This window comes from Ambystoma mexicanum, chromosome 4p, assembly GCF_040938575.1.
Source record: "Ambystoma mexicanum isolate Mex_15411 chromosome 4p, UKY_AmexF1_1, whole genome shotgun sequence".
NCBI lineage: Eukaryota > Metazoa > Chordata > Amphibia > Caudata > Ambystomatidae > Ambystoma > Ambystoma mexicanum.
In genome coordinates this window covers 89,567,758-89,583,608 of record NC_090927.1, presented here as the reverse complement: position 1 = coordinate 89,583,608, position 15,851 = coordinate 89,567,758, and the positions used below count along the sequence as shown (strand labels likewise).

Genomic DNA, 15,851 nt, shown 5'->3' with positions numbered 1-15,851 from the left:
ATGAGGGGGCTGAGAGGATGGCAAGGGAGTTCATAGAATTAACAAAAGGGGATTGTTGGGGGGCAGGGTGGAAGTCCCAGACCACCCAGCGATTTAGGGCGAGGCGATTATAGAAGGAGATGTTGTAGGGGAGTTGGGAGAATGGAGGGGGCAGGGTGGTCACCCATAGAAGCTGAACTGTAGTGGAAATATAGTGAATCCTGGTATTATTATCACATGTGTAATGAGTCTCCATTTTAGAAGTTAGGTGCCATCTTGAAATTGAGGCCTATTGCCATAGCTATGTCAGTATTCCTAATCCCGTCCCGAGGGTTAGCGTCTTCTGCTCGCAGACCTGACAGACCTGCAGAATGTTAATTCACTGAAGACACACAGTTCTCCATTGTGTCTTATCATTAGAGCATGTAACCCAGAAGGACTCTGCCCTGCAGGGCCAAGGGGGGGTCGGAATTGATCTTTGGAGAGCTATCCCACTAGATGGGGGGCGAGGGCTTTAGGCCTTGGCCAGTCCATATCTTTAAGTTATAGTGGCCAGGGACCCCCCGAGCCAACTCCATAGGTATTTCAGTGCACTGACCAGCCCAAGACCAAGGCCATAAAGCTGTAAATTGGCCAATCGATCAGGAACATCACAGAGCAGTGACGGGCTGCCCCCACCCTCGGTACATGTGATTTGTGCTGCGAGGTGCCAGGGAAGAAGGTAACTAATTTAGGCTGCGGGTGGGAAAGTTGTGGAGGCACCGGCGTGTCTGGGATGGAGCAGGGTTTGATGTAGTTCTGAGAAGTTATGACAAATTTGAAAGTATCTGCCTCACTCATGTCCTTGGTACCAGGTGCACCGTGGGGCTATGAAATAATGAACTGTGAAACTAAATTGCCAATTAGAGTCTTTGTACCCGATGATAGAAGAAGATCCCCACGTGTAAGGAGATGGACAGAAGATGCTGGGACCAACTGCCTGGCATCCCATATGAAGCAGGCTATATGTGTATAGATGGCACCAACCAGCTATACAGATTTGTAACCTATGTGATGTACGTCGCTTGTGATGTTGTGTATCTTTAAAACCCACACCCTAGGCTGTTTTTGCCAGAGCGTTCTGTGGCAACAGAGTTCTTTGCTGGCACATACTTGTATTTTTGTGAGACTAAACCTTGTTCTCCTTGCAAGAGGTGTGCTGGGCCTTTATCCCAAGTGGGTTGTATTTTATCTGGTGTGTGCGCTGAAGGGTTACTCTACAGAACCCAGAGAAGAAGGCCAGAAAGTGGTGCTCCCAGGAGAAGAGGCAAAGGAAGGGCCGACCACACGAGCCTTGGTCTTGTCGCCATTAAGTTTTGAGCTCATTCAATTGCCAACGGACTCAAGACAAAAGCGAAGACTGGCTGCAGTCTTAGAATGAGCAAGATCAAGACGTACCACAATCTGCGTATCGTCGGCATATGTATAGCACTGGAAGCCATGCGATTGAATGTAGACATTAGATAGAATAAAGAACAATTATGGACACTGGTGCACATGGAGCAGGTGCATGCTTTGTGACACCCTGGCCTGCTTCAAGAGCGTAAGTGACAGGGATGCTCAACACATCACTTAGGCGGCAGAAAAGGTGTTTTAAGTAGGTTGGGGGGTGGAGGGGAATCCCATTACCTCTACCATTTGCGGTTGTGGAATTTTTAGGTAATATCTGAAAACATAAACAGGCAGTTTTTAATGCATGCAGTATTTTTTATTGCATACCATATATAGTAAATGTGTACACTGAGCAGGATGATTCTACTGTCACCAACAAGCCAACAATGACCCCCTAGAGTCTATTTGTCAACTTTAGAAATTGGTACGCAATAAACCACCCACATTTTGAATGAGATTTACACAATGTAAGTGGCGGTATACTCCACAAAATCACACATATTGTCACAGAACATGGTCAGCTTGGTAGCAGTGGCAATAGAAGAGGTTTTATTTTAATCAGACGTGACGCTGGTGGGTTTAAAATAAGGCAAGAATAAAGTCCCCTTCACCTTTACTATGAGAGTAGAAAATGCTAGGTCAGCCAATCAGCCACATACACAAGACAGCAGCATATAGTAGCCATCACTGAAAGTTCACCTTCAGATCAGGGCCACACACCAATGCTTCTTGTGAGTGCAAAGTAGTTGAAAATACCCATGATGCCTTGCTGTGTGGCTCTGATCAGGAGGTGAACTTCCAGGAAAGGCCCCTAGGTGGGCTGTGTTGTGTGCGCCTCATTGGCTTAGATGGCTCATTTTACTTGTCCCTATGAAATAACTCATATAAATGTGAGACTCCCAAGCGATATTTTTTCTGTTGGATACTTTCAGACCCTCTAATCTCTTCCTGTTTTTCTTGTTGTCTCATGTAAAGATCCAAGGGGATCTGCTTTAGCTTCCATCTCACCTGATGACTCGGTCTTCTCCCTGTGGAATAGGAATCCCAGTCGCAATCCAAGGAACTCGACCCCCTTTAAGACACAGTGCAACATAATGGCGGCAATTACCATATCACTGGCCCCATTCTGAAAAATGTACAAAGTAATGAACGAAAACTACAAGGACCAAGCAACACTAACAGCAATGATTCATAGAAAAATAGTGTTTGTGGAGCAATTCATTACTGAGCTGCAATCACGAGTAGACCAGGAAGCAGCAAGTGCAGCAGATATGCAAAGACAATGCAAGAAACCCTTGATGTAGAGAGAGAGAGGAATAAGAAATGTTGCTGAACACAATGCTGGAAATACTGAAAGAAAGAGAAGCCTACTCCCAGGAGAAAAAACAAAGGAAAACAGCATCAAATCAGGCCCCAATTGATATTAGGACCGTGTAAGGAGATGGGAAACCAGATAAGGAAAGGAACGGCCAAGAAATCTTGGCCCCAGCCCCGAGGAAACAAACCATAAAGGAAAATGAAGATCTACAAATGGAAATCCTCACTGAAAATATGAGTAGCGTAGAGGTAGAGGAAGCAAATGAAACCCAAAAGAGACACGAAATACTAAGGGACAGTTGTAAAAATTGCCCTATCGCCGCCCAAAACCTACCACAGGAAGGGAACTCCCATCACCACTACCCAGGATTTCAGAGAAAAATAAAGCCAAAAGAAAAAAGAGCAAAGGGACTTGGTCTCTAACCCAGGAAAAAAGGAAGACAAAAGACAAAATGAAAGTCAAATGGAGCAAGGTGATTTTTTCAGAACATCGTATTCCCGCCAAAACAAGGGAAGAAATGTATTAAAAACTAGAGAAGAGAAACACAGACTGAAACCATACACAAGAGGGGGGTTTGATGGTAAAACTCCCTCACAAATGCCGGAAAGCAAACAACCGACAAGCTGGTTAAACCTGGATAGGAAAGAATGCTCAATGGAGGAGATAGATTTAACAAAGCTTTCAACATACTCATTGGAAGATGCAGAAGCCTCACCATCTACAAGTGAAAGAGGCAAAGAAATGATGCTGACCAAAGAAACATGGATGACAGAAGGAGATCACAATGATCTGGAGACTCTTCAAGCGGATTCACCAACACTCCTCCAGAGGTCAAGAGGCATTATCAGAGAAGTAAAGAAGGGAAGGCAAAGGACACAGAAGAAGAGCTCAATATGGTGTTCAAGGTTGAAGACCAGTCAGGAGGCAAGGAAAAAAGGAACGAGAGAGAACGAAAAGAAAGAACAGGCCAAAATAAATTCAGACCTGAAAGGAAAGATCGTCAAAAAGAAGCAAACCACAGGTACAAATAAATATCCCAAAAGGGAAAGTCTCCTGCCAACTACGATAGAAAGCAGGGGATCCAACTATCATTCCTGAGGTATGAAAACAGAAAGCCCATATTCAATACCAGAGGCTTAGAGGCAGGGAGCCGCTGCCTCCACCGGAATCGCATCCTAAGCTGTTAGGCCGGCTTGATCTTAAACCGATACAATGGGCCTCGTTACAAGTCTGGCGGTAGCCGTGCCGGTAAAACCGGCAGGCTGCCGCTGGACTTGTGCCTTTTTCCCCACGCCTACCTTCATGGAAACACCAGGCCATTAGAGCCGTGAAGTCAGGCGCCGGAAAATGTGTATTCCCCGTTCCCATTGAGTCCCAGGACTCAATGGGAATGAGGATGACGGACGCACCAGCACCGTTAATAATGGTGCCGGTGCTTCTGTGAACGTCTGCGAGCGGGTGCCATTCCGCCCGCCAGGTCTGACCCTGGCGGGAGAGACGGCACCCGCCAGCAGACTCATAGTGTTCCGGTCCGGTAACAACGGGCCCAGAATTCTTACTGGCACCGTCGTTACTGGACCGGCACACTTGTAACGATTCCCAATGTCATTAAACTACTACATCACGTTCGGGCATACCGTATCATGAATTTGGATGGCATCAAAACGGTTGAATTCCCAAAGGAAGAAATAACAGATAAGGTAATCCTCCATCTACATCCAATGGGAGTTAAAACAGCATTGATGGAAACTGCTGATCTCTTACTCCCACTGGGATTTGAGCTATTGGAAGGGAGCGATGCAGAGTGAATACCCGAAAATAAAGAAATAAGCATCCAAAAAAGCGATGGGAAAAGGAAAGACCAGGTGAAAATAAAATCAGGAAATTAAGATTACACAGATGATGATGGAAGAAAAGAAGACTTAAAATTGGATGGGAGATTCTTTCAGCCACTAAAGATCACTTTCAAGTGCCAGACACGTGGAACAGAAGTGAGAAACAACAAAGCCGTGCTGAGAGTGAAAGTGACCCAAGACGTACAATTAGGCAGATCCCGAGGCATGGATACCTTCCATCGCTCAACTATTCAAAGACATGCTAAAAAAACAGGAAGTGACAGGAACCTGGAGGAAAGCTATTACAATCCTGATCTACAAAAAGGGCAAGAGAATGGACCCCAACAACTATAGACCCATTGCATTAGTGGACGCTCTGGGAAAGATGTTTGCTGCCATTATACTCAGACGCTGGCTAGAATGGGCACAAGGAGCACAAATAAATGACCAAAGGCAAACGGGAGTCACAAAAGGCGTGGGAACTCATGTTAACCTATTCCTAATAAACTTACTAAAAACAAAAGCCATTGAGACTGGGATGAATATCTACCTGGCCTTCATCGATCTCAAAAAGGACTTTGATACCGTAGAAAGAGATTGCTTATGGAAAAAACTGGCAAAGTGGAAATGCCCGACAACCATTCTAAACCCAATAAAAGCGGTATACTCAGAAACCAGAGTCCAGATAGGAATGAGCACGGAAGGCATGCCAACAGGGAAATTCGAACATGCAGAGGCCCAAAACAAGGCTGCCCCTTAGCTCCATCTCTATTCAAATACTTTATGGCAGGTTTAGGTGAGGAACTAAATAAAATCAGAGCTTTCCCCTCGAAAATAAAAGGGACTGCAATCCCTTGGGCCTTATATGCGGATGCCTGGGTCCTTGTTGAGCAGACACTGATTGGCCTACATAGGCTCATCACCAGCCGCCAGGAGTATGTAGTGAATAATGGTCTCCAAATCAATGAGAGTAAATCAACCATCATGATCCTGAACCATCGGAGAGGAAGACAGAAGAACCCATGCAAGAGCCTCTTCCACAAGTATCGGCAATGGAATACCTGGGTGTTGTGGTAAGCTGGAGCAGTGAAGATAAGCCATGGCAAAATGTGTTAAGGGTTTGAAGGGGGGGCCTTCATCTTAAACATTAGTGTACGTAAGAAGACCAAATGACCACCCAACATGAAAAAGTAGAAACTAACATCTTGAGACCAATATCAAATGTCATAATTAGATTGTGTTCATGTTTGGTGTCTATGTAATAAGAACATTTAGCCTGTGCTAGCCTTTTTCTCTTGCTTTTCAGCTACAGAGCTTTGAGGTAGGTCTGATTATTCGCAATATGAAGAGCCAGTGACTGGCCACACATAATGCAGAGGCGATGAACCTTGTGGATCCCAGAATGCTTTTAGTGGTGGAAATGGAAGCAGACTTCCAGCCCATGGAATACATTGACAACTGATTTGAAAGCACTATCACATCTGAAATTGCATGAACTCTTGAAACCAGGCGTGCTGGACTTGTCACACCCTTCTTACGGAAGCCTGCTCTCTTTCATCACTTGCGCCCACTGGCCTACACTGAGCAAATGTCCACGTAATAACGTGATAAGCACACGCATAACGCACGGACGCACGCGCGCAAGCACGCACGCAAACACTCACACACCACGCAAACAGGCACGTACAGCCAGCAGGCGGGATCCCTAGCACGCTGCAGATTCAGCTCTTTCCCTTGAGTTGATACTGGTACCTGACACAGCAGGTAAACATTGCTTTCCACATAACTCGCAGCATTTCTCCTTCGGGTCGCAGTCGTCGTCAGCCTTGCATCTGGTGGCAAGCTTTTCAGGGTCGCACTTGGCCTTCATTCCTGGACACGAGCCTGGGGCCACTGTTATAGAGAGACCCAACACAGGGAATGTTATTGCTTCCTTTGCTAAATCTGTTGTTAGCTTTGATTACTTTTTTCAAATGCTTCGTAGGCATATGCAAATTAGGGCACAGAATGATGACCTCAGCATAACATGATTTGATGGAAGAATTGATACAATAGTTTAAAGGCTAGAAGTCATCAAACCATGTTCATATATGTGACACCTATGTGCAGTCACGTGTAGGGACGTATAGGGAGATCGGAAAGCAGCGTTAACAGAAGATGGGAACTAGGAGTGCTAGGGGAGGGGAAAAGGGCTTTAACGGAAGACTGCAACTAGGAGTGTTAGGGAAGGTAGAAAAGGGCTGTAGCGGCAGGTGGAACCTCGGAATTTTAGGGGAGAGAGAAAAGGGATGTAGTGGGAGATGGGACCTAGGAGTGTTAGGGGAGTCAGAAAAGGGATGTAGCGGGAGATGGGACCTAGGAGTGTTAGAGGGGACAGAAAAGGGCTTTAACGGAAGACTGCAACTAGGAGTGTTAGGGGAGGTAGAAAAGGGCTGTAGTGGGAGACTGGAACTAGGAGTGTTAGAGGTGGTAGAAAAGGGCTGTAGCAGGAGACTGGAACTAGGAGTGTTAGGGGAGGTAGAAAAGGGCTGTAGTGGGAGACTGGAACTAGGAGTGTTAGGGGAGGTAGAAAAGGGCTGTAGTGGGAGACTGGAACTAGGAGTGTTAGGGGAGGTGAAAAGGGCTTTAGCGGAAGACTGGAACTTGGAGTGTTAGGGGAGAGAGAAAAGGGCTGTAGCTGGAGAAATGAACTAAGAGTGTTAGGGGAGGTAGCAAAGGGCTGTAGCGGGAGACTGGAACTAGGAGTGTTAGGGGAGGTAGAAAAGGGCTGTAACGGGAGATGGGACCTAGGAGTGTTAGGGGAGACAGAAAAGGGATGTAGCGGGAGACTGGAACTAGGAGTGTTAGAGGTGGTAGAAAAGGGCTATAGTGGGAGACTGGAACTAGGAGTGCTGGGGGAGGGGAAAAGGGCTTTAGCGGAAGACTGCAACTAGGAGTGTTAGAGGTGGTAGAAAAGGGCTGTAGTGAGAGATGGGACCTAGGAGTGTTAGAGGTGGTAGAAAAGGGCTGTAGTGGGAGACTGGAACTAGGAGTGCTAGGGGAGGGGAAAAGGGATGTAGTGGGAGACTGGAACTAGGAGTGCTAGGGGAGGGGAAAAGGGCTGTAGCGGGAGACTGGAACTAGGAGTGTTAGGGGAGGTAGAAAAGGGCTGTAGCGGGAGACTGGAACTAGGTGTGTTAGGGGAGATAGAAAAGGGCTGTAGCGGGAGACTGGAACTAGGTGTGTCAGCAGAGAGAGAAAAGGGCTATAGCGGGAGACTGGAACTAGGAGTGTTAGGGGAGGCAGAAAAGGGCTGTAGCGGGAGACGGGAACTAGGAGTGTTAGGGGAGGTAGCAAAGGGCTGTAGCAAGAGACTGGAACTGGGAGTGTTAGGGGAGAGAGAAAAGGGCTGTAGCTGGAGACTGGATCTAAGAGTGTTAGGGGAGGTAGAAAAGGGCTGTAGCAGGAGACTGGAACTAGGAGTGTTAGGGAAGAGAGAAAAGGGCTTTACCGGGAGACAGGAACTAGGAGTGTTAGGGAAGGTAGAAAAGGGCTGTAGCGGGAGACTGGAACTAGGTGTGTCAGCAGAGAGAGAAAAGGGCTATAGCGGGAGACTGGAACTAGGAGTGTTAGGGGAGGCAGAAAAGGGCTGTAGCGGGAGACGGGAACTAGAAGTGTTAGGGGAGGTGAAAAGGGATTTAGCGGAAGACTGGAACTTGGAGTGTTAGGGGAGAGAGAAAAGGGCTGTAGCTGGAGACAGGAACTAAGAGTGTTAGGGGAGAGAGAAAAGGGCTGTAGTTGGAGACTGGAACTAGGAGTGTTAGGGGAGGTAGAAAAGGGCTGTAGCGGGAGACTGGAACTAGGAGTGTTGGTGGGAGAAGAAACAGGGGTTCAGTGAGAGACGGGTATAAGAAGTGTTGGATGAGATAAAAACAGGGCTGTTTGGGTAGAGAAAACTGGGGGTATTGGCAGAGATTAGAACAGGGCTGTTGATAGGATCAGAACTAGGATTAATGGGGAGAGTGGAAAGTGGCTGTAGAGGGAGACAGTAGCCAGAAGTGTTGGTGAAGTAGGAAAGGGCTGTAGAGGGAGATAGCAGCTAGACGTGTTGGGGAGGTAGAACATGGGCTGTAGAGGGAGACAGACATTCAGGAGTTTTGTTGAGGCAGGGTAAACCCTCATAGATATAGGGATAGTAAGAGCTGGACACAGTGGCATTTTCGGTGATTATCAAAGACATTTATTATCAAAAGAAAAAAGAGGGGTTGGGGAAATCCTACCTACCCCTATCTCTATGAGGGGTTATCCTGCCTCAACAAAACTCCTGAATGTCTGTGCCTATCCCTATCTCTATGAGGGGTTACCCTGCCTCAACAAAACTCCTGAATGTCTGTGTCAGGAAGTTGAAATCAAATGGGTTCTCCGTCCTGTGTCCAAAATCCTAAGCAGACGCTCACACACTAAACTCAATATAGCTTGACGGGAATGTCTTTGAGCTGTACACCAACAGCTTCCCCCCAAAATTCCAAACATAACGTCCCGAAAGTGAAGAAAAGAAAAGTAAACAAAGTTCCAGCAGAGAAGGGTCCTTCCCTTACCCTAGAGTCTTTTGGCTTATTCGCAATGGCACTATATATACTTCACAATCCCCAAGGAGAATGGTTCTTCCATTGAGTCTCCTCCATTCACACAACTATTTCACAGTTCTTTCTTTGGACCCCTGATATCTTTTTACAGAAAAGGGGTATGACTCCTGCCTTGTGATCCACAAAACAAAGTGTGGGGGGGTCTCTTCCCATGTTCTCTCAACTTTCCACAATTTCTGGGGGACAGAGGGGTCCTGCCCCAGTTCTCCAATCCCTGTTTTAGTCTCCTGCCAGGGTTTGTACTTTTCGATTTGGGTGTGGGTCCCTGATTTGCCCTTCCGACAGGTCTTTCTGCTACTTGACTTGGGTGCGAGTCCCAGACTTGCTGGGCGCCTGGTTTACTCTCCTGCCAGGGCATTTTAAGTCTTCTTAATATTTGCATGCAGGTTCACTTTCTTTATTGGCAGTTTCTAGTTTTTGTATCCAGGTAATTATACTTCATTCATTTCGGGCCACTGACCCTTCTCGAGTTAATCTTATTGTCCCAATTCCCTTGTAAGGGCTCCTGTTTGTTGTTAATGATATGCAGCATTCAGACGGAAGTGCCATGGTGTCCCATTTGGCCACCCTGGTGTTACCGGTGGCTTTTGGCAGCTTTGGCGTCCCTCAGGTTTCTCTGGTTCCTCTGCGGTTCATCTGCTGACTGGGAGTGTGTCTCGTCTGCCTTTTGGTGTCCGCATTGCCTTTTGCTTTGCTCGGCGGTTCCTGGCAGCATGGTCAACACTTCTTGGCCCGACCTCTTTGGATGCTGTCTTCTCTCGTCTCCTTTTCTTGAACTGCTTCACTTCCTCCCACGTCCCAACCAGCATTGGGAGTCTCAAATCTCCCATTGTGCTCAGGTGTTCTGCTTTTGAATGTCCAGGCACCTATTAACAACTTCCAATAACTAGAACGCGGCGTTGGTTTGCTGCTCATGGTGATCTTCAGTACCCCGTCCCTCTTCCTTGTCTCAGTGTTGGAAGGGAGGGGGACACGTAAGGCTCAGTGCTGGTTGTGTCAATGTTATAAAAGCGAGGAGAACAGGCATAAGATTGATGATCAACAATTAGTGGAGGTTCTCTATCCACATTACAGTAGGCCATACAAGCATGGGGACAATGTGAATAGGGGCTAGGGGAGGTAGAAAAGGGCTTTAACTGAAGACTGCAACTGGGAGTGTTAGAGGTGGTAGAAAAGGGCTGTAGTGGGAGACTGCAACTGGGAGTGTTAGGGGAGGGGAAAAGGGCTTTAACGGAAGACTGCAACTAGGAGTGTTAGAGGTGGTAGAAAAGGGCTGTAGTGGGAGACTGGAACTAGGAGTGTTAGGGGAGGTAGAAAAGGGCTGTAGCGGGAGACTGGAACTAGGAGTGTTAGGGGAGACAGAAAAGGGATGTAGCGGGAGATGGGACCTAGGAGTGTTAGCAGAGAGAGAAAAGGGCTGTAGCGGGAGACTGGAACTAGGAGTGTTCGGGGAGATAGAAAAGGGCTGTACCGGGAGATTGGAACTAAGAGTGTTAGAGGTGGTAGAAAAGGGCTGTAGCGGGAGACTGGAACTAGGAGTGTTAGGGGAGGTAGAAAAGGGCTGTAGCGGGAGACTGGAACTAGGAGTGTTAGGGGAGGTAGAAAAGGGCTGCAGCGCGAGACTGGAACTAGGAGTGTTAGGGGAGGTAGAAAAGGGCTGTAGCGGGAGACTGGAACTAAGAGTGTTAGGGGAGACAGAAAAGGGGTGTAGCGGGAGATGGGACCTAGGAGTGTTAGAAGAGAGAGGAAAGGGCTCTAGCGGGAGACTGGAACTAAGAGTGTTAGCGGAGGTAGAAAAGGGCTGTAGCGGGAGGTTGGACCTCGGAGTGTTAGGGGAGAGAGAAAAGGGATGTAGCAGGAGATGGGATCTAGGAGTGTTAGCAGAGAGAGAAAAGGGCTGTAGCGGGAGACTGGAACTAGGAGTGTTCGGGGAGATAGAAAAGGGCTGTTCCGGGAGATTGGAACTAAGAGTGTTAGGGGTGGTAGAAAAGGGCTGTAGCAGGAGACTGGAACTAGGAGTGTTAGAGGAGATAGAAAATGGCTTTAGCGGGAGATGGGACCTAGGAGTGTTAGGGGAGAGAGAAAATGGCTGTAGCGGGAGACTGGCACTAAGAGTGTTAGGGGAGGTAGAAAAGGGCTGTAGCGGGAGGTGGGACCTAGGAGTGTTAGCAGAGAGAGAAAAGGGCTCTAGCGGGAGACTGGAACTAGGAGTGTTAGGGGAGGTAGAAAAGGGCTGTAGCGGGAGACTAGAACTAGGAGTGTTAGGGGAGAGAGAGAATAGGGCTTTTCAGGGAGACTGGAACTAGGAGTGTTCGGGGAGATAGAAAAGGGCTGTACCGGGAGATTGGAACTAAGAGTGTTAGGGGTGGTAGAAAAGGGCTGTAGCGGGAGACTGGAACTAGGCGTGTTAGAGGAGATAGAAAAGGGCTTTAGCGGGAGATGGGACCTAGGAGTGTTAGGGGAGAGAGAAAATGGCTGTAGCGGGAGACTGGAACTAGGAAAAGGGCTGTAACGGGAGGTGGGACTTCGGCGTGTTAGGGGCGAGAGAAAAGGGATGTAGCGGGAGATGGGGCCTAGGAGTGTTAGTAGAGAGAGAAAATGGCTCTAGTGGGAGACTGAAACTAGGAGTGTTAGGGGACGTAGAAAAGGGCTGTAGCGAGAGACTGGAACTAGGTGTGTTAGGGGAGATAGAAAAGAGCTGTAGCGGAAGACTGGAACTAGGAGTGTTAGGGGAGAGAGAAAAGGGCTGTAGCGGGAGATGGGACCTCGGAGTGTTAGGGGAGAGAGAAAAGGGCTGTAGCAGGAGACAGGAACTAGGAGTGTTAGGGGAGGTAGAAAAGGGCTGTAGCAGGAGACTGGAACTAGGAGTGTTAGGAGAGAGAGAAAAGGGCTGTAGCTGGAGACAGGAACTAAGAGTGTTAGGGGAGGTAGAAAAGGGCTGTAGCAGGAGACTGGAACTAGGAGTGTTAGGGGAGAGAGAAAAGGGCTGTAGCGGGAGACTGGAACTAGGAGTGTTAGGGGAGATAGAAAAGGGCTGTAGCAGGAGACTGGAACTAGGAGTGTTAGGGGAGGTAGAAAAGGGCTGTAGCGGGAGGTTGGACCTCGGAGTGTTAGGGGATACAGAAAAGGGATGTAGCGGGAAAGCGCACCTAGGAGTGTTAGCAGAGAGAGAAAGGGCTCTAGCGGGAGACTGGAACTAAGAGTGTTAGGGGAGGTAGAAAAGGGCTGTAGCGGGAGGTGGGACCTAGGAGTGTTAGCAGAGAGAGAAAAGGGCTCTAGCGGGAGACTGGAACTAGGAGTGTTAGGGGAGGTAGAAAAGGGCTGTAGCGGGAGACTAGAACTAGGAGTGTTAGGGGAGAGAGAGAATAGGACTGTTCCGGGAGACTGGAACTAAGAGTGTTCGGGGAGGTAGAAAAGGCCTGTAGCGGGAGGTGGGACCTAGGAGTGTTAGCAGAGAGAGAAAAGGGCTCTAGCGGGAGACTGGAACTAGGAGTGTTAGGGGAGGTAGAAAAGGGCTATAGCGGGAGACTAGAACTAGGTGTGTTAGGGAAGAGAGAGAACAGGGCTGTTCCGGGAGACTGGAACTAAGAGTGTTAGGGGACGTAGAAAAGGGCTGAAGCGGGAGGTGGGACCTAGGAGTGTTAGCAGAGAGAGAAAAGGGCTCTAGCGGGAGACTGGAACTAGGAGTGTTAGAGGAGGTAGAAAAGGGCTGTAGCGGGAGACTAGAGCTAGGAGTGTTAGGGGAGAGAGAGAATAGGGCTTTTCCAGGAGACTGGAACTAGGAGTGTTCGGGGAGATAGAAAAGGGCTGTATCGGGAGATTGGAACTAAGAGTGTTAGGGGTGGTAGAAAAGCGGGAGACTGGAACTAGGAGTGTTAGAGGAGATAGAAAAGGGCTTTAGCAGGAGATGGGACCTAGGAGTGTTAGGGGAGAGAGAAAATGGCTGTAGCGGGAGACTGGAACTAGGAATGTTAGGGGATGTAGAAAAGGGCTGTAACGGGAGGTGGGACTTCGGAGTGTTAGGGGAGAGAGAAAAGGAATGTAGCGGGAGACAGGAACTAGGAGTGTTGGGGGAGAGAGAAAAGGGCTGTAGCGGGAGACAGGAACTAGGAGTGTTAGGGGAGAGAGAAAAGGGCTGTAGCAGGAGACAGGAACTAGGAGTGTTAGGGGAGGTAGAAAAGGGCTGTAGCAGGAGACTGGAACTAGGAGTGTTAGGAGAGAGAGAAAAGGGCTGTAGTTGGAGACAGGAACTAAGAGTGTTAGGGGAGGTAGAAAAGGGCTATAGCGGGAGACTGGAACTAGGTGTGTTAGGGGAGATAGAAAAGGGCTGTTGCGGAAGACTGGAACTAGGAGTGTTAGGGGAGAGGAAAGGGCTGTGGCGGGAGATGGGACCTCGGAGTGTTAGGGGAGAGAGAAAAGGGCTGTAGCGGGAGACAGGAACTAGCAGTGTTGGGGAGAGAGAAAAGGGCTGTAGCGGGAGACAGGAACTAGGAGTGTTAGGGGAGGTAGAAAAGGGCTGTAGCAGGAGACTGGAACTAGGAGTGTTAGGGGAGAGAGAAAAGGGCTGTAGCAGGAGACTGGAACTAGGAGTGTTAGGGGAGATAGAAAAGGGCTGTAGCAGGAGACTGGAACTAGGAGTGTTAGGGGAGGTAGAAAAGGGCTGTGGCGGGAGGTTGGACCTCGGAGTGTTAGGGGATACAGAAAAGGGATGTAGCGGGAAAGGAGACCTAGGAGTGTTAGCAGAGAGAGAAAGGGCTCTAGCCGGAGACTGGAACTAAGAGTGTTAGGGGAGGTAGAAAAGGGCTGTAGCGGGAGGTGGGACCTAGGAGTGTTAGCAGAGAGAGAAAAGGGCTCTAGCGGGAGACTGGAACTAGGAGTGTTAGGGGAGGTAGAAAAGGGCTGTAGCGGGAGACTAGAACTAGGAGTGTTAGGGGAGAGAGAGAATAGGGCTGTTCCGGGAGACTGGAACTAAGAGTGTTCGGGGAGGTAGAAAAGGCCTGTAGCGGGAGGTGGGACCTAGGAGTGTTAGCAGAGAGAGAAAAGGGCTCTAGCGGGAGACTGGAACTAGGAGTGTTAGGGGAGGTAGAAAAGGGCTATAGCGGGAGACTAGAGCTAGGAGTGTTAGGGGAGAGAGAGAATAGGGCTGTTCCAGGAGACTGGAACTAGGAGTGTTCGGGGAGATAGAAAAGGGCTGTACCGGGAGATTGGAACTAAGAGTGTTAGGGGTGGGCGAAAAGGGCTGTAGCAGGAGACTGGAACTAGGAGTGTTAGAGGAGATAGAAAAGGGCTTTAGCGGGAGATGGGACCTAGGAGTGTTAGGGGAGAGAGAAAATGGCTGTAGCGGGAGACTGGAACTAGGAATGTTAGGGGAGGTAGAAAAGGGCTGTAACGGGAGGTGGGACTTCGGAGTGTTAGGGGAGAGAGAAAAGGGATGTAGCGGGAGATGGGACCTAGGAGTGTTAGTAGAGAGAGAAAAGGGCTCTAGCGGGAGACTGAAACTAGGAGTGTTAGGGGAGGTAGAAAAGGGCTGTAGCGGGAGACTGGAACTAGGTGTGTTAGGGGAGATAGAAAAGGGCTGTAGCGGAAGACTGGAACTAGGAGTGTTAGGGGAGAGAGAAAAGGGCTGTAGCAGGAGATGGGACCTCGGAGTGTTAGGGGACAGAGAAAAGGGCTGTAGCGGGAGACAGGAACTAGGAGTGTTGGGGGAGAGAGAAAAGGGCTGTAGCGGGAGACAGGAACTAGAAGTGTTAGGGGAGAGAGAAAAGGGCTGTAGCAGGAGACAGGAACTAGGAGTGTTAGGAGAGGTAGAAAAGGGCTGTAGCAGGAGACTGGAACTAGGAGTGTTAGGAGAGAGAGAAAAGGGCTGTAGCTGGAGACAGGAACTAAGAGTGTTAGGGGAGGTAGAAAAGGGCTGTAGCAGGAGACTGGAACTAGGAGTGTTAGGGGAGAGAGAAAAGGGCTGTAGCGGGAGACTGGAACTAAGAGTATTAGGGGAGGTAGAAAAGGGCTGTAGCAGGAGACTGGAACTAGGAGTGTTAGGGGAGATAGAAAAGGGCTGTAGCAGGAGACTGGAACTAGGAGTGTTACGGGAGGTAGAAAAGGGCTGTAGCGGGAGGTTGGACCTCGGAGTGTTAGGGGAGAGAGAAAAGGATGTAGCAGGAGATGGGATCTAGGAGTGTTAGCAGAGAGAGAAAAGGGCTGTAGCGGGAGACTGGAACTAGGAGTTTTCGGGGAGATAGAAAAGGGCTGTACCAGGAGATTGGAACTAAAAGTGTTAGGGGTGGTAGAAAAGGGCTGTAGCGGGAGACTGGAACTAGGAGTGTTAGAGGAGATAGAAAATGGCTTTAGCGGGAGATGGGACCTAGGAGTGTTAGGGGAGAGAGAAAATGGCTGTAGCGGGAGACTGGAACTAGGAATGTTAGGGGAGGTAGAAAAGGGCTGTAACCGGAGGTGGGACTTTGGAGTGTTAGGGGAGAGAGAAAAGGGATGTAGTGGGAGATGGGACCTAGCAGTGTTAGCAGAGAGAGAAAAGGGCTCTAGCGGGAGACTGGAACTAGGTGTGTTAGGGGAGATAGAAAAGGGCTGTAGTGGAAGACTGGAACTAGGAGTGTTAGGGGAGAGAGAAAAGGGCTATAGTGGGAGATGGGACCTCGGAGTGTTAGA

General features: G+C 48.8%; 1 protein-coding gene across 2 annotated transcripts in view; it reads right to left on the bottom strand.

Moving 5' to 3' along the window:
• LOC138452547 (uncharacterized) overlaps positions 1-15,851 on the bottom strand; it is a 172,052-nt gene that overhangs the window by 30,596 nt on the left and 125,605 nt on the right. For both annotated transcript variants that reach the window (XM_069604993.1, XM_069604992.1), the window contains exon 6: positions 6,316-6,456. In XM_069604993.1, the coding sequence (XP_069461094.1) occupies positions 6,316-6,456 (141 nt within the window). The remainder of the gene's footprint in view (positions 1-6,315; positions 6,457-15,851) is intronic.